The sequence below is a fragment of the Callorhinchus milii genome, unplaced genomic scaffold (assembly GCF_018977255.1).
Source record: "Callorhinchus milii isolate IMCB2004 unplaced genomic scaffold, IMCB_Cmil_1.0 Scaffold6, whole genome shotgun sequence".
In the NCBI taxonomy this organism is placed as follows: Eukaryota; Metazoa; Chordata; class Chondrichthyes; order Chimaeriformes; family Callorhinchidae; genus Callorhinchus; species Callorhinchus milii.
In genome coordinates this window covers 7,164,476-7,187,024 of record NW_024704747.1, presented here as the reverse complement: position 1 = coordinate 7,187,024, position 22,549 = coordinate 7,164,476, and the positions used below count along the sequence as shown (strand labels likewise).

The following is a 22,549-nucleotide window of genomic DNA, read 5'->3' as shown; positions in this document are numbered from 1 at the left end:
ATATAGCGCCTTATGATATCTTTGAGACGTCTCAAAGTGCTTCGCAGGATACATTGTAAAGTGTAGTGACTGTGAGGGGATATAAGTGAGAACTGGTGAGAATGTTGCCAAGACTGCATTGAGGTCCCAAATCTGAAATCAGGCTGTTTTCCTTTCAGATGTTTCTTGTTTTGTTATCCCAATCCAGTAAATCCTATTATAAATGTTTGCTGCAAACATGCCTGCCCTACTAGTTACTTCCTGCACTTCTCTGTAAGAGCAGAATTGATAATAAAAAATATTTTCTCAATTTTGAGCACCTGACTTGCTATAATACCATTTAATTAGGTGCTTTTTACTTATTATGGTTATTCTATTTTACTTCCTGGATTTTCCTGTAATATACATTGCTGCTTATTTTTTTCATCCTTCCTGTTGTACAGTTAAAAACAAAAAAAGTGTACATACTGTTGATATGCCGAAGAAATATTTTCAGTCGGGAATTTTTTTTCGCTTGACAAAGCCAGTCATTTAGAAATGTTTGAGTACAACAAAGAGGCCAACAATAAACAGAAATGTTTGTCTTTTAGATACAAAATCTGATCAGAGTCATTAACGATACATTAACATAAGGGCAAATCATTTCCGTGGCCCACATCGAGTCAAAGGCAATGCAAGTCACGCTGAACAGAACTCTTATTCAAATAAAGTTTTAGAAATAGCATACATTTTAACCAATTTCCCACCAAATCCCTCAAATCTCTCTCCAAAAACACATCATGGGAAGAGAGAGACACACACAGACACAAAGAGAGAGACACGCACACACATATAGAAGAGACACACGCAAACACATTCACAAACAGAGACATACAGAGTAGAATCAGATACACAGACACACTCATACACACATACAGAGGAGAGAGACACACTTACATAGAGACACTCACAAAAACACAGAGGAGATACGGAGACAGACACTCCCAACAACGGGGTCTCCGAGTGGAACAAAGCCTATTTCCCACTTGCCCCGCTCCGCCCGCAGTACTAACAAGAATAAAACTAATCCTTGCATTTGATATAGCGCTCTTCACGTCTTCTAGACATCTCAAAGCGCTTCACAGAATAGACTGTAAAGTGAATTGACTGAATAATTTGTGGGTGAAACGCAGCAGCCAATTGCGCTCAGCAGTGTCCCACTAACAGTCGTGGATTGAAAATGACCAATTTATTATTGTTTTGTTTTGGAGGGATTATTATTAATTATTATTGATTGTTATTACAGTAGTGTCGTATAAACAGCTCGAGAGGCCTGGGCTCCAGAAGCATCATTTTCTTTGCGCTTTTATAGCGGAGGGCGCTGTTTATAACGGATTCTGTGGAAAAAATTGTGGACTTTTCTATTGGCCCAGGTCATATGTAACCCATTTTCATGGTTTGCTGGACAGGGTCCAGCCAGGGTTTATCCAATTTTCTGCTTTGTTATTTCAATCAGCCTCTAATTTTGTACTGGTGTGACGGGTGTCAATTTAACCAAATCAGCAAATGCCGAACAGCAGGCAGCTGCTGTATAACCTCAAGGGTAAATGATGGTGAATCCTCCATCGCGCCCACCGTGGCAGAAGCTGTTGGCTGTCCAACCGCAGCCACCTTGACTGCCCCATTCCCACCTCCGATGCAAAGCCCATCGGTCCCTGACCCCGGGGACCGACATCTCCTCCCTTATGCACATCCCTACCCTTCCGGTCAATCTTCCCCCTCCCACACCCCTTGTCTCACCCATTCCTTCAGCTGTCCCCTCAGTATCGGCCTACAAAATGTCCGCTCCCTCTCCAGCAAAACGCTCACCATCCAAGACCTCACTGACGACGAAAACATCGATATCCTCGCCCTCGCTGAAACCTGGGTCACCCCAGATGACACTTTCCACCTGAGCGAGGCCACACCACCCGGCTACACCTTCTCCTCCTTTGAGCATCTTACACTCTACTATCCTTCCAACCTTTCCCTCAATATCCTCCTTGTCTACCATCCCCCCAAACCCTCCCCCAACTTCCTCTCAGACATTTTCATGCTTCTAACGTCCCTCTCCCTTTGCTCCAAATGTCTCCTCATCCTAGGAGACTTCAACCTGTACTACATTCGCCTCCTGCTCTATCTCCACTGACTTCTCTCTCTTTTACTCTCCCTTCACATCCACTATGCCACCCATGTCCATGGCAACCTGCTTGACCTATGATTACCTGGGGCCTCACCAACTCGGATCTCACCACTGACAATGTCATCTCGGACCATTATTTCACCTCCCTTAACTCCTCAATCTCTCTCCCCACTGGCACCCAACCCACCTCCATCTTCTACTGCCCCTAGAAAAAAATCTCCCTCCCCTTCCCTCACCGCTGCCTTGGAATCATCTGACTCCTTCCCCTCTGGGCTTCCTGCCACAATGACCTATATTCCTCAATCACTCTTCTCCACAGCTCCCTCTCCACCACTCTCGATGCCCTTGTCCCACTCACTTCCCAAACCGTCTCCTACTCAAGGAAATCACCTAGGTACACCACCGATTTTAAGAATCCCTTAAGGCTCTGGTGCGTGCTGCTGAATGCATCTGGGTCAAAACCAACTTAACAATCTGTCGGCAGATCTGGCTGGACCTTATCAAATCTTACCACTTTGCCCTCGCCTCCACTAAATCGTCCTTTGACTCCAAGACAATCTTGGATGCCAAGGACAACCCCAGGCTCCTCTTCTCCATCACCAACCGGCTCTTCCACCCACCCTCCACTCCAACTCCAACTGTGAGGAGATGCTGGACTTCCTTGAAACCAAAGTCGAGGAGATCAACTCAGCTGCCTCTGCTCTTCCAACCACTCCCTCCCCCCCATCTCTCCCTCTACACCTTCGAACCTATCTCCCCTTCCTCTCTCATCCGCACCATAACCCACATGAAACCGACCACCTGCTCCCTCGACTTCATCCTTACCCCTTTCCTTACCTCCCAGCTCCACCTCCTTGCCTCCCTACTCACAGATATCATAAACCACTCCCTGTCATCTGGGACCCACCCCTCTAAAAATGGCCGTCATTACTCCAATCCTTAAAAAACCCTCAATGGAACTGCTTTCAAACAACTGCAAATTCTCCAACTTCCCTTTCTTTTCCAATGTCCTGGAACGAATTGTTGCTTGCCAGTTTCGCACCTTCGTTTCCCTTCATGAACCCCTCACAACAAGGAAACAGCCCTGGTCAAAGTGACAAATGACATTTTGTCCATCTGCAACCAGAGCTCCCTCTGCATCCTCGTCCTCCTTGACCTCTCTGTTGCCTTTGATACCATTGACCACTCTATCCTCATCCACCGCCTCTCCTCTCACCTCAACCTTCATGGTTCTGTTCTTGTGTGGTTCAGATCCTACCTCTCACACCATCCCCACTTCACCTCCACAAACGGTTTCTCCTCTAGCCCCTGCGCCATCTCATGCGGCGTTCCTCAGGGCTCTGTCCTTGTTCCCCTCCTTTTCAATATTTATATGCTCCCTCTTGGTGACATCATCCACAGACATGGGGTCAATTTCCCCATGGATGCGGATGGTAACCAACTCTATCCCTTTGTCTCCATCCTCGACTCCAGGACCACTTCTGTCCTGACAGAATGTCTGCCAGATATCAAGCCCTGGATGAGAGTCAACTTTCTACAATTGAACATCAACAAGACCGAGGCTCTCCTGATTGACTCCTCCACACCTCAAGCACTGACAGCATCACCATCCATGGTTGCACACTCCACCTTATTAAGCCAGTCCGGAACCTTGGAGTCTTGTTTGACCCTCAACTATCCTTCCTACCCCACAACCGTGCCACCCAGCTCCACCACTGTCTCTCACCGCAGGCCGCTGAGACCTCATACATGCATTCATAACATCCATAGGAACATTAGAATTAGGAGCAGGAGTACAACAACAACAAGGTTCCATTTATAGAGCACCTTTCACGTCGGGAGGACGTCCCAAGGCACTGGACAGTTGGGTCAGGGCCCGAGCCTTGGGGGGAAAATGGTGAGGGCAGGGAGGGAGTGAGGAGGGGATAGAGAGTTGAGAGGGGAGCTGAAGGCGCGGTCAAAGAGAAAGGTCTTGAGACCGGCCTTGAAGGAGGAAAGGGAGGAGGCGGCGAAGGCACTGGGGGATGGAGTTCCAGAGCCTAGGGGCTGAGAGGCTGAAGGCCCGGCCACCGATGGTAGAGCAGTTGGGGCGGGGGATGTGGAGCAGACCGGAGCCAGAAGAACGGAGGGTATGGGCGGGTCGGTAGGGGGATAGTAGGTTGGAGAGGTAGGAGGGAGCGAGGCCGTGAATGGCCTTGTCGGTGAGGATGAGGATCTTGAAATCAATCCTCTGGGGGATGGGGAGCCAGTGGAGGCGAGCGAGGGTGGGAGTGATGTGGTCCCGAAGCCTGGTGCGGGACAGTACACGAGCTGCAGAGTTCTGAATGACCTGCAGCTTGTGGAGGGAGGTGGCGGAAAGGCCGGCGAGGAGAGAGTTCCCATAGTCCAGCCTTGAGGTGATAAAGGCGTGGACCAGAGTTTCAGCAGCGTGAGGGGTGAGGTAGTGCCGTAGTCTGGCGATGTTCCGGAGGTGATGGAAGGCGGTGCCAGTTGTGGCGCAGATATGAGGAAGAAAGGACAGCTCAGGGTCGAACACAACACCGAGGTTCCTGACTGGCTTTGAGAGGTGGAGAGTGCAGCCTTGGATGCTGATGGTGTCAGCGCCTGAGGTCCTCGAGTTGAGGGTAGAGGAGGAAAGGTAGAGTTGGGTGTCATCCACATACATGTGGAAGTTAACCCCATGTCTGCGGATGATGTCACCACAGGGGGAGCATATAGAGGGTGAAGAGGAGGGGACCGAGGACAGAGCCCTGAGGGACACCACACGAGACAGTGCGGGGGCTGGAGGAAAAGTCCTTTGTGGAAACAAAATGAAGACGGTAAAAGAGGTACGACCTAAACCACTCAAGGACAGGGCCTTGAAGGTTGAGGTGGGAGGACAAGCGGTGGAGGAGGATAGCGTGGTCGACCGTATCGAATGCTGCCGATAGGTCGAGGAGGACGAGGAGGCAGAGGGAGTCCTGGTCGCAGATGGTCAAGATGTCGTTGGTGACCTTGACCAGGGCGGTTTCTGTGCTATGGGCAGCACGGAAACCCGACTGAAGGGGTTCGAATAGTGCATGGGTGGAGAGGAAAGAGCGCAGCTGGGAGGTGACAACTCTTTCAAGGACCTTGGACAGGAAGGGGAGGTTGGAGATGGGATGGTAGCTTGATAGGCCATTCGGCCCCTCGAGCCTGCCCCTCCATTGAATAGAATCATGGCTGATCTTCTAACCTAATTCATTTGCCTACCTTATCCGCATATCCCTTAATCCCTCTATCCTTATTATGAGACTTATCAATCTCAGTCTTGAATATGTTCAAGGACTGAGCATCTATAGCCTTCTGGGGTAGAGAATTCTATAAATTCACTACCCTCTGAGTGACGAAGTGTTTCCTCAACTCAGTTCCAGGCTCTACTATGCAAACTCCCTGCTTGTCAGTCTCCCCAACTCCTCCCTCCGTAGGCTGGAGATTATCCAGAACTCTGCAGCCCATGTCCTCTCCTGCACAAGGCTCTGCAAGCCTATTATCCCCATTCCTTGCCTGACTCCACCAGCTTCCCATCACACAGAGGATACAGTTCAAGATCCTGGTCCTCATCTTCAAACCCTCCATGGCCTTGCTCCCCCTGCGACCTCTTAACCCAACCATGCTGCCCGCTCCTTCTGCTCAGTGGTCTCCAGCTAGCTTCACGTCCCGGCCTCGCCCGCCTCACCATTGGTGGGTGGACCTTCTGTTACGCTGCTTCCACTCTCTGGAACTCCATCCCATAGTCCCTACGCCATGCTCCCTCCCTTGCTTCCTTCAAGACCCATCTCAAGACCCTCCTCTTCAAAAGTGCCTTTGGTCACCCTCCTTCTCCCCTTGCCCTCCACTCGCCTCAATCCCAACTCCGAGCCACAGCTCGGATCCAAAACACTGATTGTCCAGCACCTTGGGACGTCCTCCTGGTGTGAAAGGCGCTATACAAATGTAATTTTATTGTCGTGGTTGTTGTTCTTGTCCTATTTGCCATATTGCAAACTCCTGATGCACAACTGTTAAATAAGAAGCAAATGCAAAGAGAAAAACCTAACAATGTAATGACGTATATTTTCCCAGATTGCTTTAATTGTTTGTAATTGATATAATCTAACATAAAACAATTATTCAGTAACTATCTGCAGGGAGTCAGAAAGCTAACATGTTATTTATTTGCGAGTGGTATTCAGATGTAGTCATCTCCTTCAACTGAATTCCAAAATATACTTACTAAAATCAAAGGATTGGCGATTTAAAAGGTACATCAAATGATTATGCTGCCGGCAGAGAATAGTTAGTGAAGTAACATGGAGCTGGAAGCCTGGTGTATATTTCCTGCTCTGATATTACTTTGAATTTGGAATGGATATATGGTGCAGGACAGACACAATGTAATTAAAGAGACAATTGTGTAACCAGTAACCAATAAAACAAACTTGGAACATCCTTACCCCACTCAACCCCAACTATCCCCCTCCACACTTCCCCAAAACATTGATCAAAGTGGGGAGCAAGCTAGTTTGATTTGATTCATTTGTACTGTGTTTATGCTCGGCACATCACTGGTGAAGGCACCAACCCGAAACAACCCAGACTCCATGTGGTGTCAGGAACAGGGCTCCAGCACGAACCATGCTATTTAGACTCCCATTTATACTCAACGTTTGCCCAAAACACTGACAAAATTGTGACCATTCATTGCCACAAGTAAGTACACACTATAAACACAGCAACAAAAATTCAGCGCTAAAATATAGTATCATTTCTGTACAATGTGAAATTCCGATGTCAAATTGTAAATAAAATTATTTAGTAGAATTTTTGGTTTTGCCTTATACACATTGCTTTACAATGTGACAACAACATGACACAGTGATGAGTGTTGTTCTGCTCTTTCAGAACTGAATGGTTACTTATCATTTGTATTTCAAATACGACGGCTAATCATCTTTTAATGAAATCCGCATTTTCAGCAATGATGCTTGATTCACATATACACAGGTTTTATATCTCTGAGCTTCGTAATGTTAGCTATAAATCAATGTAGCAGTCAGATGATTATTTAACATCTAGGCATACCACCTTCTGTCGGTTCTCCAACAGAACAATATTTACTTGCTGATTGGAATTTAACTTGCTGACTATTAGTTAAATATCAGATTTAGTACAAAGCAAAAATAAATTTATGTCAAAGAGACGTGTAATAGAAAAGGACAAGTCAAGCAGATGTAGATTACTGATGCAAGAACCACAGTAAGTGAGAAAAATCGCCTGCAGATGGGATTATAGTTAACAGCATATTATCCCATCGGCACAGCCTGGGACCTGCAAAGATTTTGTTTCGTATCTTCAGAGTTATGAAGCCAGAAAATGGACTAGATTAGAGATAAAAGCCAGATGGGATATATATCTCCAGTGGAGGCTGACCACCATTCAAAAGACATTTTGGTGATAAAATTATCTGGTGAGTTTTACTTAATAATCTTTGGATTTGATAGAACCCCTTATTTCATCTTTGAGACGTCTCAGAGCGCTTCACAGAATATCCAGTAAAGTGAATTGTCCGTATATTTTGTGGGCAAAACGCAGCAGACAATTGCGCACAGCAGTGTTCCACAAGCAGTCGTAGTTTGAGTGACCACATTTTTTTTAAGGGATTATTACTTATAATAATAAAATAATAATAATACTTGCATTTTGATCTCGTGCTTTTCACGTCTTCTAAACATCTCAAAGCACTTCACAGAATATAATGTGAATTGACTGTATATTTGTGGGTGAAACCCGGCAGCCAATTGCGCACAGCCGTGTCCTTGAAATAGTCGTGGATTGAGTGACCAATTTTTTATAGTTTTTTTTCCTGAGGGATTATTATCAGGTGTGAGGAGTAAGGAAATTTCCCCAAGGTTTTGCCCTGCCGGGAATTGAACCCAGGTCTTTCGCTTGCGAGGCGAGTGCTCTAACCACTGAACTACAGGACTCAACTTGTGCAGAGATGTGGGTCCATGAGATATGCTTCCTGCATAATAACTTCTTTCTACTCCAAAAAACATCATTTCTCAATTGTGTTAAAATAGATAACTTTCCTTAAACTGAACGCTTTGTAGACTAATGCTATTCACAAACGTATTTAACGCTACCCTTACGCCAGGATGTTTCACTGCTCGGGCAACACGTTCAATAGAAGTTTAAAGTACAGAGTATCAACTTACAAACATTTGCGTAGATCAGAGTTTGGGCCGAGTTGGCAAGTGCCACCATTGTAACAGTATCCATCACAAGACAGGCAGCTGGATGCAATCCTTCCATTTGTGCAACTGTATCAACAAAGCGAGACCAATGTCATTCCAGATTATGCTACAAGAACCAGATTTGCAGGCACCTGTACGTATTCCTTGGAATGATCAATTGCACAAAAAATTGATGTTGAGTTAGAAAATATGTTTCCACGGGAGTGAATATTTCACTTCAGTGAAAAATATCACTAAGAAAGTTCAACCGATGATCAATTTGCTTTAGACATGTACCAATTGCAATGCTGGGATTATTAAGTGTCCCGAGACTATTTACTGACCAAATTTGGAACATTATCAAACCGTACTTGTTGAGTTCAATGTAGTTTCCAAATTTGCAGCCACCAAATCGACAAACCCAAATCAGCAAAGTCCACAAGAGAGTCCCGGCCAGCAAAACAGGGAGCTGATCGGTTTCTCAGACTTTGCCAATGTGGGATTTGGGATCCGTCGGCTGCAAAATCTGTCAACTAGAATGTGCAGTTAATGTAACTAATCCAGTTTGTGAATGTCACAATTCAGAACCCAGTTCTGCCGTGGGTTTAGCTTTCTTCTTGCACTTCTCCCTCAAAGTTTGGTGAGTTTGGTGTCACTCTCCTTGCCTCCTGTTGTGCCAGTTTACATTACACTGCCTGGCAGGAAGACTAATGCGAATGACAACATGTTATCCAGTGCGTGAACGTACTTATTGGGCTGAGAAATGTCTGCAAGTTACGCCTTCAGAGTAGACGCATTACGAAAACAGTCACGGCAATTCAGTAAAACTATTCTAATCTGTATAAGTCTACAATCACCTAAGTTTTGCATTTGGTTACTTTATACATTATATATAATATAGCCAAATTATATTATGTAATACATATTAAATAAAATAAAAGTACTATATTAAATTATATATCACCTATTGGCTGCCGAGTTTTGTTCAAAATATATAGTCAATTCACTTTACGTATATTCTTTGAGATGTCTCAACAATGTGATAAGGCGCTATATCAAGTGCAAGAATTATTATTATTATTGTACAGTTGCCCAAGCTCCATTCAAGAGTTTATTCTCTGTACAAGTTTGACATAACTCATACTTTGAATGAATCATACTAAATGTATGGTCTCAACTTTTAATAATAATACTAATAATCCTTGCGTTGGATATAGAGCTTTATCACATCATTGAGACGTCTCAAAGAACTTCACAGAATATATTGTAACATAGATTGACTGTGTGTTTTGTGGGCCAAATGTGGCAACCAATTACGCACAGCAATAGATATGACTTTTGTGAGGTTTACTGTATAATGCTCTGCTCAGTTCGGTAACCCATGTGATGCTAAAATATTCCTAATCTGCAGCTTCAGCATGCAAACAATTCCCATGACATTCCTCATGTCAAGTGTCAAACCTTTGCATCATTACCAGTGGAATTTATTGTGCGGATCTAGTAATGATGCAGTTTATATTTATCACATGAAAATTTCCTGTGAGTGCTGGAGGTGAGCATTCTCGCACATAGGCCACCCCCCTCCCCACAATCACGTGGATTTTATTGCCAGTTAACAAGATAACGATTCTGGTTACTGTACTGGTATTTTTGCATATTTTGTTGAGTAAAAGAAAAAGCATTCCAGTAACTGGCAGTGAATCACCAAATCTGGGAACCAGGAATACAATGTGGTGATATGATCTTCGTGGACATGACTATTAGAACTATTGGTGCTGGGGCTCTGTCTTTAGTAGACACAGAGAATATTTTATGTGGTATGTGTATTTCTTTACTCAGTGGATAACTGATGACTGGAACAGGTTCCCAGGAAAGGAACCTGCTTAAAAAGCAACTTGATGAGGTGATAGTGGGCGGATCGGTAGAGTGGATGTTTTGGAAGGATGAGATCAGATGGGCCAAGGACCTTCCTCAGTCAAAACAATCTTGTGATAAACACATCATTAAAGTGACCCGAGATCTCTTTGAAGACAGTATAATGATATACTTTGCACCAGTGAAGGTGATCTTTCAGGTTACAACAACAACAACAAGACTCCATTTATAGAGCGCCTTTCACGTCGGGAGGACGTCCCAAGGCACTGGACAGTTGGGTCAGGACCCGAGCAGGGGGGAAATGGTCAGGGTGAGGGAAGGGAAGGGATGGAGGGGGTAGAGAGTCGAGAAGGGAGCTGAAGGCACGGTCAAAGAGAAAGATCTTGAGACAGGCCTTGAAGGAGGAAAGGGAGGAGGCGGCGAAGGCACTGGGGGATAGAGTTCCAGAGCCTGGGGGCTAAGAGGCTGAAGGCCCGGCCACCAATGGTAGGGCGATTGGGGCGGGGGATTTGGAGCAGACCGGAGCCGGAGGAATGGAGGGTACTGGCAGGTAAGTAGGGGGATAGTAGGTCGGAGAGATAGGAGGGAGCAAGGCCGTGAATGGCCTTGTAGGTGAGGATGAGGATCTTGAATTCGATCCTCTGGGGGATGGGGAGCCAGTGGAGGTGAGCGAGGGTGGGAGTGATGTGGTCCCGAAGCCTGGTGCGGGACAGTACACGAGCTGCAGAGTTCTGAATGACCTGCAGTGTGGAGGGAGGTGCCGGGAAGGCCGGCGAGGAGAGAGTTCCCATAGTCCAGCCTTGAGGTGATAAAGGCGTGGACCAGAGTTTCAGCAGCGTTACAACAACAACATGCAGATCACAAGCAGTACCCTCTGTAAATCTCTCTGGCCTTGTTTGTCTTTAGGGGAATTTTAATTACTTTAATTTTTAATCAAAGGAATGTGTGCGTACGTGGTTGATTTCTTTACTTTGCCACATTAATCAGCATTACAGGATCACAGGTATATCCCAAAGTTTTGTTGGTTACTTGCAATATGCAAGCAGGAGATAACTCTGCCCATTCTCAGATTCAGCTATTGTTCATCAATTCGACAAAACAAAAATTTAGCAAGAAACAGGCATTAATTAATAGATTAGGGTTCTCACCCATAGAATTACTGTAGTACACAGACAAACAAAGTATTTTTGATCATCACCAGCATTCCATCACCAATGTGATATTATCAGGCTTCTGAAAAATGGGTCTCCCTCTCTTAAGAAAAGCATTTTAACTAACCCTGCAAGTGTGGGCTATCTCTTATTATATTGTCACTCTCAAGACCCCGCTAAAAAACAGAGAGTGAAAAATGCATTGTTTCTTTACAGATTGGATAACATTTAATCATTAAATCTGGTGTGAGTCAAAAATATTTTCTTTAAGCAATTTCACTTTTACAGTGTCAATTTAATTTAAAGACTCTGTCTTTCAAGTAGAATGCATTGATCGGGACGTTTTATTTTAAAGGAACTTTTATCAGTGTGGAATGACCAAGTCTTAAATTCATGTCGCGAATTTCGCAGTGTGACGACTAGGTGGCGCCATCGACTAAAATAGCAAAGCTTTGCCACCAGCTGGTGAAACAGACACACTCACCATACTGTTTTAGCAGCTACCTCCTATAGGAGCTTGTTTCAAATGTATAAGATTCCAGCAAAAACATGTAAGATGCCTTACAAATGAGGGATTAATAGAAAAGCTTCTGAGCAAAACCAGGATTTATAAATCAAGCAGTTTCCAGACACTTGGGATATATTATTGTGAGATCACATTTTAGTGACTTGCTTGCTCGAGCTGGCTGCAGTGCTGGTTTGCTCGTTCCTAATAACACTTCTGATGCACAATGGAAACACACTTACTTGCAAGCCACTTGTCCTGTCTCTTTATCCACAACACACTCTCCTCCGTGGCATGCGGTACATTTATCCACTTCACATTTCGGTCCTTCAAACTGTGCCAAGCACAAGCAATGAGCACCTCCATCCCTCTTTATAACGCAGGTGCCTAAATTCATGCAGTAGTTATAGCACACATCTGTAAAAAAGAAAACCCAACACAGTTAAAAAAACACACAAGCTAGTTCACTTGCAATAATAGCTAAGGTGACATAAAAGGGAGACTGATTATTGTGAAGTGTATTGATTACCTTCACTGACGTCAATAAGTGTGCTAACTAACATAAGAGCTTCATGTTTTTAGGATGAGTGGGCTAGTTTGGGAGGGGAGAGATGGGGGAAGGAGAGAGTGAGAGAGAGAGAGAGAGAGAGAGGGAGAAAGAACAAAGAGCACCATAATTCATCAATGGTGTGTTCCACTTATGATAAATACACGAGTGTTTCAGGTCTACACAGATTACTTAGATTACGTCATTGATTTATCGTGGTGATAACAAAGATGCACTCTGCTGACAGACAAAGTCATCAGAGTGCAGCTCTGGTTGAAATGACTGTGGCCTGGAACATGAATAAGCAACCGATCGGCCTTTAAGTATTACAGTCATGGAACTCACTGTATTGACATCTGTCTCCAGTGAAGTCTGCAAGACAGTAACAGTAAGGTTGATTTCCTGTGTTCACATCACAAATCCCCTCATTCAGACAGAAGCTGTCGCAAACCTTTTGCATGCAGGTTGGACCAGTAAATCTTGTTGGACAACGGCAAGCTGGCTTTCCTAAGCAAACCAAAAAGCAATGTCAGGACACAACACAACAGACATACATTCACGACACAAGATTGGTTTGAACAAAGAAAACCCTTTCAACCCATTTGATCTCCTTCTTCTAGAATTATGTCCCATTAAAGTAACAAGCATAAATGAGTTGAGTGCCCTAGCTGTGGATTACCCTCTTGTGTTAAAAAATGTTTCCTGGTGTCTGTCCAAAATTTGTTATTTCCATCCCTGAACTTGTAACCCCGTTGTCCGGCTGCCTTTGTCTATCTGGAGGAATTGTCTGGGTTTACTGTCACTGACTCATTACTCAGCTGCACAGAACCAGACAACAATAGTGATCTTTAATAGAGACATAGACAAATCCTTGCATAGGGTAAATAGTCGTATCAAGGGATGTGGCAAAAGGATGAGGTTATGGGATTAAAGCACTCTGCAAGATCTAATAAACTGGTTTATTTCGACCCAAGGGCGAAACCTTGGGCAAGTTTCCTTACTCCACACGCCTAATAATAATCCCCCCAAAACAAAACAATAATAAATTGGTCATTTTCAATCCACGACTGTTTGTGGGACACTGCTGAGCGCAATTGACTGCCGCATTTTGCCCACGAATATACGGTCAACTCACTTTACAGTCTATTCTGTGAAGCACTTTGAGACGTCTAGTACATGTGAAAAACGCTATATCAAATGCGAGGATTATTATTGTTATCATTATTTGCCACGCTTTTTGGTTATTTCTGGTACTAATCCTCTGCCAGGTAAAGTATCTGCCTGTTTTTGTTCAAACAAGCAGATACCATTTAGTGTGTCAGCCTGGCGCAGTGGTAGCAATCTTGCCTCTGAGTCAGAAGGTTGTGGGTTTAAGTCCCGCTTCAGGACTTGGAATTACGTAGTCTAAGATGACACTCCAATGCACCACTGGGGGAAAGTGGGGTGGGGCTTTGTCGAGATGCTGTCCTTCGGATGAGACATTAAGCCGAGGTCCCGTCTGCCTGTTCAAGTGGATGTAAAAGATCCTATGAAACTATTCAAAAAGAGAAGGGGGTTTCCCTTGGTGTCCTGGCTAACAAACTCCCAAATCAAATTGGTCAGTCATTCCATGGCTGTTTGTGGGACATTGCTGTACGCAACTGGCTGCCGCGTTTCGCTCACAAAATACACAGTGAAGAAACACTTCACAGTAAATCCTGTGAAGTGCTTTGAGACATCTCCACGATGTGAAAGGTGCTATATCAAATGCAAGGATTATTTATTATCAGTAGTAGTATTCAGACCAACATTATGGGTCCAAGTGATCTGTGGCCCACTTTGTGTTGCAGCTAGGCGGCGCTGACATGGTTAACCTAGCTCTGGCAGCTGCAAACCCACTGTAGCAGCTGCAGCTACGAAAGACCCGCAGCAAAGAGAAACAGTTGCTCAAAAATGACATCAACCATTACCTGACTTTCCTTCTCCCTCAAGAATCATTGGCCAGATATGGAAATTACACACTGAGATAATTTGAGGGGAAACCGTCTCTTTGCAGTGCATAAATAAAATGCAGCTAGCTGTCAGCATGGCTCATTAAGTAAATTAAAAAGAAAAATTTAGATTATTGGTAACACATTGAGGCTCCTAATTAAAAATGCATAATGAAATTTCAGTGATAGCAGTGTTTAAAATGTGATTAAGTGCTGAGGTTCAGTGCGACTCCCTGGTTAACACAGCAGATTCATTTATCCACACTGCTTTTACAATACAATACAACATTATATTTGTAAAGAGCCTTTCACGTCAGGGTGCCATCCCAAGGGATTTAGGCCGACACTTGAATTTCCAGAAAAGTGATATCAGTTGACAAACACTGGCTAAATGTGGGCAAAAAGAATCTCAACAACAACAAAAAAATTACAATTTCACGTCGAGAGGACATCCCAAGTGTCTGGACAGAGAGTTATCTCAGCTGTAAAAGTCAATTTCTGCTGCTCACAGGCCAAGGCTGTTTGTCATTGAATGTTATTGATAATTTAAAATGGATTATTAAAGCAGCCCATCTTTACTGTTAAGGGTAAATATATCAGCACAAAACGTAGCAACAAAAAACAGCATTTAAATATTTATAATGTGCGCTGTGAATTATTGACCAACAATTAGTGATTGCAGGATGACTTCTGCATTCTGGACACTTAGGGAAACACCACTGAACCCTCATTAGTAATGTTGATGTCTGTACTTCAGAGAGACAGAAAGCAAGTCATATTTGCATATGTGCAAAACAATGTCGGTGTGAAACATTTTTAAATTTTGGAAATTGAATTTTCTCCTTTTCCTTTCCTTCAGGTTCAGCCCTTGATCTCTGCTGAAGGTGCTCTGGGGGTTGTGGTTGCAGAAGCACTAAGCACCAGCCTCTCTCGCCAGTATACCCAGCCTAAGTGGCAAGTATCACCTACCAGCCAAGACAGTGAGTGTTATTTGACCGTAGGCACCACAGCTGAGCCTGGTCTCACTTGATGTTCCTCACAAGCAGTTTTTGTCAGTCTCAAAAAAACAGTCTCTTCATTATTCGATCATTCTTTTCAACCCTTTCCTCATTGCTTTCCCACCGAGCACCCCCACCCCCACCCCCTCCCCTCCACCCGAACCCACAAACTTTTGCTGGGTAAGGAAGTCATCCAACTGTCCATTCTTCATGGGTTAGCCATGACAGACAGTGTCGGCTGGCTATTCATGGAGCAATACACTTAGTTTACATTTCACATCCCATATCCGCTCACACGTGCACTTTCCAATAGGGTATCCCAGGCAGCTCGCAAGAGTGAGATAATTACCCCCTCCACCACCCAAAAGAAAATGTTCCCGCCTCATACCTCAACCACTGACCCATCTGAGATGCACTGACTTAGCTGAAATCTTTCTAACAGCATATACTGGAACTATGAGTTTCTGGAATCTAGCACTAGATAATGCTTTTTACCCAGGAGACCATAGGTGCAGCTCATCTTTATCATTTAACAAGTGTATTTTGCGGTTTACATTATTTTGTCTTTTGTTGTTTCTGATTGACATCAGAACAGCGATCAGTGAAAGATTTGCCATTCAGGTGGCTGATCAGTTTAGGCTGTAAACTGACATGTACTCGCTGGGGTTTGGCACACAGTGATTGCAAGCTAGATTCCTTAATGAGGAATGTAAGTAGCAACTCCTTCCAGTAAACTGCACGTACGTCACATACAACAGGTTGACCCACAAAAGTAATACATATTTGACCATGATATTAAAAGACACATAATAAGGGTTCATGTCTCCCAATAATCTAAGGTGGCCACAATACACTTATTCTTAATCAAGCGGTTAGCAAATCCTATTTATACTGTTAACTTGCAGTATTCACCATTATATCTAATATAATATTATGTGGCGCACGTAATTGCATTTATCCAGCGAAACATAATCATGCACGTTCAGATACAATATTTGATAAAGTATTCATCCAACATTAATTGCCAAAGTGTTGCTGTACCTAATGGTGATGCTGAACAGATCCCTCCATTCTGACAATAATCTTTGCACTGGTCGATTTGGCATTGGTCTCCTGCATACCGAGGCTGGCATTTGCATTTCGATTGGTCTTGCTCATTCACAAAACAAGTCCCACCATTTAGACACACAAGGTCACAGGTACTGCCTGGAGAGACAAAGAGGTACCAAGATTACATCTTCTGTATTTATCATCGCGCATGAAGGATTTTATTGCAAGCAGAGTGATGTTCTTTTCCTGTGAGGAACTCATGGTGGTGCATTCCTTGATTCTCCTCAGCGTGGAAGGTTCTAAATATTTTTGTCTGCACTTTTATAAAGGCTTAATCCCAATTTAGAAGTATAGTAAAAATTTGCACAAGTCTGATCTATATATAAATCATATGATTGCCTAAGTCGTATATCTCCCAAGTCCCGTTCAAGAGTTTACATTCCATGCAAGTTTGGCATAACTCATGCTTTGCATAAGTCATATTAAATGTATGATCCCAACTGATACGACTTATGTGGGGTATATTGTATAAATATCTTGAAGCGATATCATTTTTTGTTAGCGGACTTTTGTAAAAGAAAAGGGCTACTGATTCTACAATGGTCTTTTCCTACATAAAGGAACAGTTGCAATCATTGTGGATGAATTGTACTGCTATTGATCCAAGGGTCAGCAGTTTTGTTGAAGAGAATGAATGATTTAGTTCATCAGGGATTTTTTTGTTGCAAGGCCTTCATGTGATAAATGGAGACTATAATAATAATCCTACCATTTGATGTAGTGCTTTTCACATCTTCCAGACGTCTCAAAACGCTTCACAAAATATACTGTAAAGTGAATTTACTGTATATTTGTGGGTGAGGCGTGGCAGCCAATTGCACACAGCAGTGCCCCACAAACAGTCGTGGATTGCAGCAACCAATTTTATTATTTTTTTGCAAAATGTTGTTGGATGCACTATCTACATCCAACATCTCTCACAGACTTTTTACTCTACACGCCTTATTTTTGCCATTTTCTTTGGAAAATGAAAGCTCCAAAAAAATACAGTATGTATCTTTGCAACCATGTAATCTGACAAATATCTCAGCCAGTCAGGCAGAAAGGATACATCAGATGGGATGATTGCAGTGATGATCTAAATATGTCTCACAAATAAATATAATTGTTACAATTATGATTTCTTTACTTCAGATGCCTCTGTTTACCCAGCAGTAAGTATCAACTCAGTTGTTATTCAATTGCCAGATCGCTTTTTGGGGAATAATAATCCCTTCAAAAAGATAATAACATTTGATCACTCAATGCACGACTGTTTTTGTTTCGCCCACAGAATATACAGTCAATTCACTTTACAGTATATTCTATGAAGCGCTTTCAACGATGTGATAAGGTGCTATATCAAATGGAAGAATTATTATTATTATTTTGAGAATTACAACTTTACCTTTATTTAACCACACTCGTATTATGCAGCCCAAGAAATTCAGCTGAAATTGGTGTGAGATATCATTTTGACATTGTAATAGTACACCTTCAGAAATACAATTTGTATTTGCCCTGGTGTGAGATAAATATGGAAGTGACACATAAACTGAAGTGCGTTACATGGCAGTGACACATTATGGAGTTGAGATGATATCATAAATCATGAAAGTAAAGTTCGAATACTTTATCAATGTCATTCCAACCCAGATATTTTTTGTGTCTGTCCTTGAAGCACACTAAGTTTTACGCTTCATTATATTTCTGCCAACTGTTCGTGTGATAGCCAACGGATTCCGTAATCCAACAGCGTGATTTGAACTAAAGTCCTTTGTACCACATGAATCCCAATGAAGTGCTCTTGAGTTTAATTGTCATAACGTGCTAGTTTTATTGTTAATAGGAATGGAATAGTATCCCTTGGATGAAAGTTACCACGGTTCCCAAATAACTGAATGTGTTATTGAATCTATCACATGATTGCCAATAATAATCAGCGTAACATTATTTTCCAAAATAGCATTTTTGTTGAAAGTTGGGTTTTAAACAAGTGAGACATTTGCTTCCATTTTTCATAACATTGTACTGCTGAGGATTAAAGCATCACACAGGATATTTCCCTGTTCATTTTAACACTGACCGATACCCACACTGCTTCTTCATGATATTTGTAATTTTAATTTGATGAAAAACATTCACGGCAGGGGTTTAACTTAATCTCATGAAGATTGATGAAAATGTATGATGCTCATCTTATCTCATGCATTAAAAAACAGCCATTAATAACAGTAAAGTTGATAACATCTTCTTAGTTTCTCTGCTCACGGATGTACCTGATTGAAGGCACATCAGCATACTTCCTGCTGTCTATTTGTGTGTAGTATGATCCCCAGAATCTGATTTGAGTGGCTTTCGATGAATAGCTATCTCATTATATGCTGAAACTTGATATTGTAATTTGAGGCTAGGATTTAAATCTACAAGGGTGGATTAATAGATCTGCACTATTAAAATTAATGATCACCTTCATTATACTATGTACAATGAGTTTTCACACCTTACTTAGAAAAGATAGCCATTGTGTGGGTGTGTGCATGCGCATTCACATATCTTTCTCTCGTTCCCTCTGATCAGCGGGTACTGGCCTGCTGAATGTTAACCTGCCTGCCCACTCCACCATTGGTGGTCAGACCTTCAGCCTTTCTGCCCCCACTCTCTGGAATTTCATCACGGACCCCTGTGCCTCGCCCCCTCCCTTGACTCCTTCAGGGTCCGTCTTAAGACCTTCCTCTTTGACCGTGCCTTCGGTCATCCTCTCACTTCCATTCTCCCTTGTCCTCCACCCCTCTTGATTGTGACCCCTATCTTGGATGCAAACCCTTCACTTGGGACGTCCTCCTGACACGAGAAACGCTATATAAATGCAATTTGCGGTTGTTATTGTTGGTAGTAAGAAATCCGAGTTGTGCAGAGGAGGAATCCTGCCAGAAATTGGAAATACATGGAAACTCTTCTCTTCTTCCGGAGAAGGGTTTTTACAGGTCAGTGGAAGTTCTAAGAATGCTTAGTACGAAGTACTGCAAGTTAGATCCACTGGAGTCATAAATATTAATCTAACATTGACCCAATTTAGAACTAAAACTGAAAGATCTTTGAATGCATTTCAGGTTTATTTTAGCAATTTAAACTCCACAAATCGGCAATCTTTGTTCATATTTAACTAAGCAACAAACAATCAGAAACCAATTTATCGGTAATTTTAAGGAATTCATGCTACATCAACAACAATTATAATGTCATTCAGCTAAATAGCGTCTCACAGATTGGAGGAAAAGATAGCAAAATGAATATTACATGTTTGAAAAAGGTGCCTTTAAAGTTATGGATTCATCTATTAAATTTAAACTGCTCTGAAGGATATAAACAGCAATAAATATTTTTTTAAAATGTAAAATTAAATCAAAAGCCCAATAAAGATGCAAATCAGATGAATAAACAACAACTCGCATTTATGTAGCTCCCTTCACGTGAGTTAATGGCACAGAAGTAAGGAGGTAGATTCAACAAATGAAGTCTTAACAAGCAAGTAGTGTACTTGAAAATAACCAGAGTAAAATATTGTAGTGAGAGTCCTGAAATATGATGTAAATGTATGTACTTTTGGGATAGCAAGTGGCTGTATCTCAATCCCATAGTTGGAGTGGAAGGAACTGTATTCTAGTGCATAGAGGAACTTGCAATTAGTAATGAAGTACACATTTCAAAAGCAAACTGGTATGTAGAGGCAAGACACGATAGAACATGTCAAAAAATATTGGAAGAAATAACAGCAGAATTAGGGAAAGCTAGGGTTGGAATTTTTCAACAGTTTATTCAATCAGGAATAACACTAGCTAAATCAAAATGACAGTAGAATATGTTTGTATTTTTTTTAAAAAATCAGAAGCGTTCTCATGGGGACTGCAGACCTGCTACCATTAGATTTTTTTTAAACAACGATAAGCAATTGAGTATATTATAAGGGAATTCAACCCCATTTAACAAGACTTAATAAAATAATTCTGAACCAACTCTGGTTTGTGAAAGATAGATCAAATGCAGTGAAATTTTTTGAATATACAAAATGAGTGAATTCTGTGATGTGGTGGATGTTATATATCTTAGCTTTTATCAGATATTTAACATGATACCTCACTAGGGATTTGTAGTTAAAAAAAATCTTGGGATAAAGGAAGGTATAACACATTACATAATGTATCAGCTAAATAACAGGAAATAAAATATAGTGGAGATTGTTAGAATTTCAGATAGCTGTGACCTGGAGAAAATTTAAGGGATCATTTCAGGCAGCTCTGGTGTTCATAGGTTTCTAAAATGCCTCTGAGTAGAACAATTGTTCTAAATACTTTAGAAAAATGGGTTAAGTCACAAGAATTTGATAGAATGTAATATTGGTGAGAAATATAATTTTCTGATATAGATTCTACATCAGCAAATGTGATCAACCCACAAACTGATCATTCTAAAAAAAATGTAAGTCTTACCTCTTAAGGTGATGTTACTTATTGTTAGGATTGGCTGGGTGGCTGAGTTGAATGGGTCAGGGGTTCAAGAGCATAAAGTGTGTTGGATTTAGGGTTTTAGATCCCTTAATTATGTGTTAAGTATCGAATTTTGCTTAATCGTGATTATGTCACTCACACGTGATGCTTTTGTGTTGGAATCATTTGCTTCAGTGAGTTATATTACGATCTTATAAATCAAACAAATTACAAAATTGTGTTTCTTAAAAACACCACAGTATTGTATATAGGCTAGAGGGTGCTTTGACCTACACCAAAGTCTTGCTATCCCACTGTGACATCAAGTAACACATTTTGTAGATTTTCGTAATATTATTGATTAGCATTTTCAGAGCCAAAGGTTTCAAGCAGCGTACTTCTTAAAACGTTATTTTTGGCTAAAATCTCTGATAAATGCCTGGAAGCACAGCGGTACTCACCATACGGCAGTGCAGTGGGAGAATCCACATCAATGCACGTTCCATTAATCATGTTTTTCCCATCTGGACACAAGCATGTAACACCGGTAGGATTCAGCAGACAAAGCCCCTCGCAGTTCCTTTTGCTGCAAGGGTTTGGTACTACAGGAAAATAATTTTAAAAATCTATTATTTGCAGTGTATGAAGTTCAAAGCATTTTAATGCATTCTTATTTTCTCACCGCTACGTTTCACAAAAGGGTACATTGAGATTTTCAATTACCTCCGTAATAGGATGCAATAAAAATGAAAAACAAAGACATATTCAAAAACTAAAATCGCAAATTCTGGCTAAGTGAAATTGCTATAGCCTGTAAGTGTTGCTACTTACTCTCTTGCTGTTTGTATTGATGTGATATTACTGTAGCTGAGGCGTCATTGAGACCTGAAACCAGGTATTCAAGATGATCACGACCAAACTTGTGCACTTTGAAAACACGGCTATTGGTGTGTGTCACTCCGTAGATGTAATCTTCGAACACGTCAATGCTAAATGGATTCAGGAGACCTTAGAACCCCAAAAAAATGTTGTCTTAGATCGTTTGTAACGGAAAAGGTGAAAAGGCAATATCTAAAGAAATGAATCATTACTTGCGTTTTATTCCTCAATCTCTTCAGAAATCAAAATAAATCTTCATAGGCTGAAAACTGCCCTACCTTGTTTGATACTGGCAACCACGACAGGATCACTGCCATCAAAGCGAATACTGCCTACAATTGAAAGCTTGGCATCTGCCCAAAATAAGCGTTGGATGAAATGATCAAGAGCCAGTCCTGAAGAAGAAATAACAAACTCAACATTTCAAACCTCGTGACTGAGAGATAAATGTTTCATAGTTTTATTTAGCTTTAATCAGTTATGCCGTTTGATCTTACATTTAGAAATTGCGGGGTGTAAATTGTGATGCACCATGTGTGTCATATATGGCACCGATGGTGTCAATTAACATCTGGATCGAAAACAAAAGTGAACTGAGAATATTTACAATGTCGACTGGTCACATCCACCTAACTGCCCTTTAATGTCAGAAGTGCACTTGACTGTCATTTAGCA

General features: G+C 42.1%; 1 protein-coding gene across 1 annotated transcript in view; it reads right to left on the bottom strand.

Moving 5' to 3' along the window:
• The window catches only part of LOC103180487 (low-density lipoprotein receptor-related protein 1), a 552,054-nt gene that overhangs the window by 4,846 nt on the left and 524,659 nt on the right, over positions 1–22,549 (bottom strand). Inside the window, exons 79-85 of the mRNA XM_042336207.1 lie at positions 22,153–22,269; positions 21,827–22,003; positions 21,457–21,597; positions 16,461–16,625; positions 12,797–12,958; positions 12,147–12,321; positions 8,356–8,460 (exon numbers count right to left, since the gene is read on the bottom strand). Of these exons, the coding sequence (XP_042192141.1) occupies positions 8,356–8,460; positions 12,147–12,321; positions 12,797–12,958; positions 16,461–16,625; positions 21,457–21,597; positions 21,827–22,003; positions 22,153–22,269 (1,042 nt within the window). The remainder of the gene's footprint in view (positions 1–8,355; positions 8,461–12,146; positions 12,322–12,796; positions 12,959–16,460; positions 16,626–21,456; positions 21,598–21,826; positions 22,004–22,152; positions 22,270–22,549) is intronic.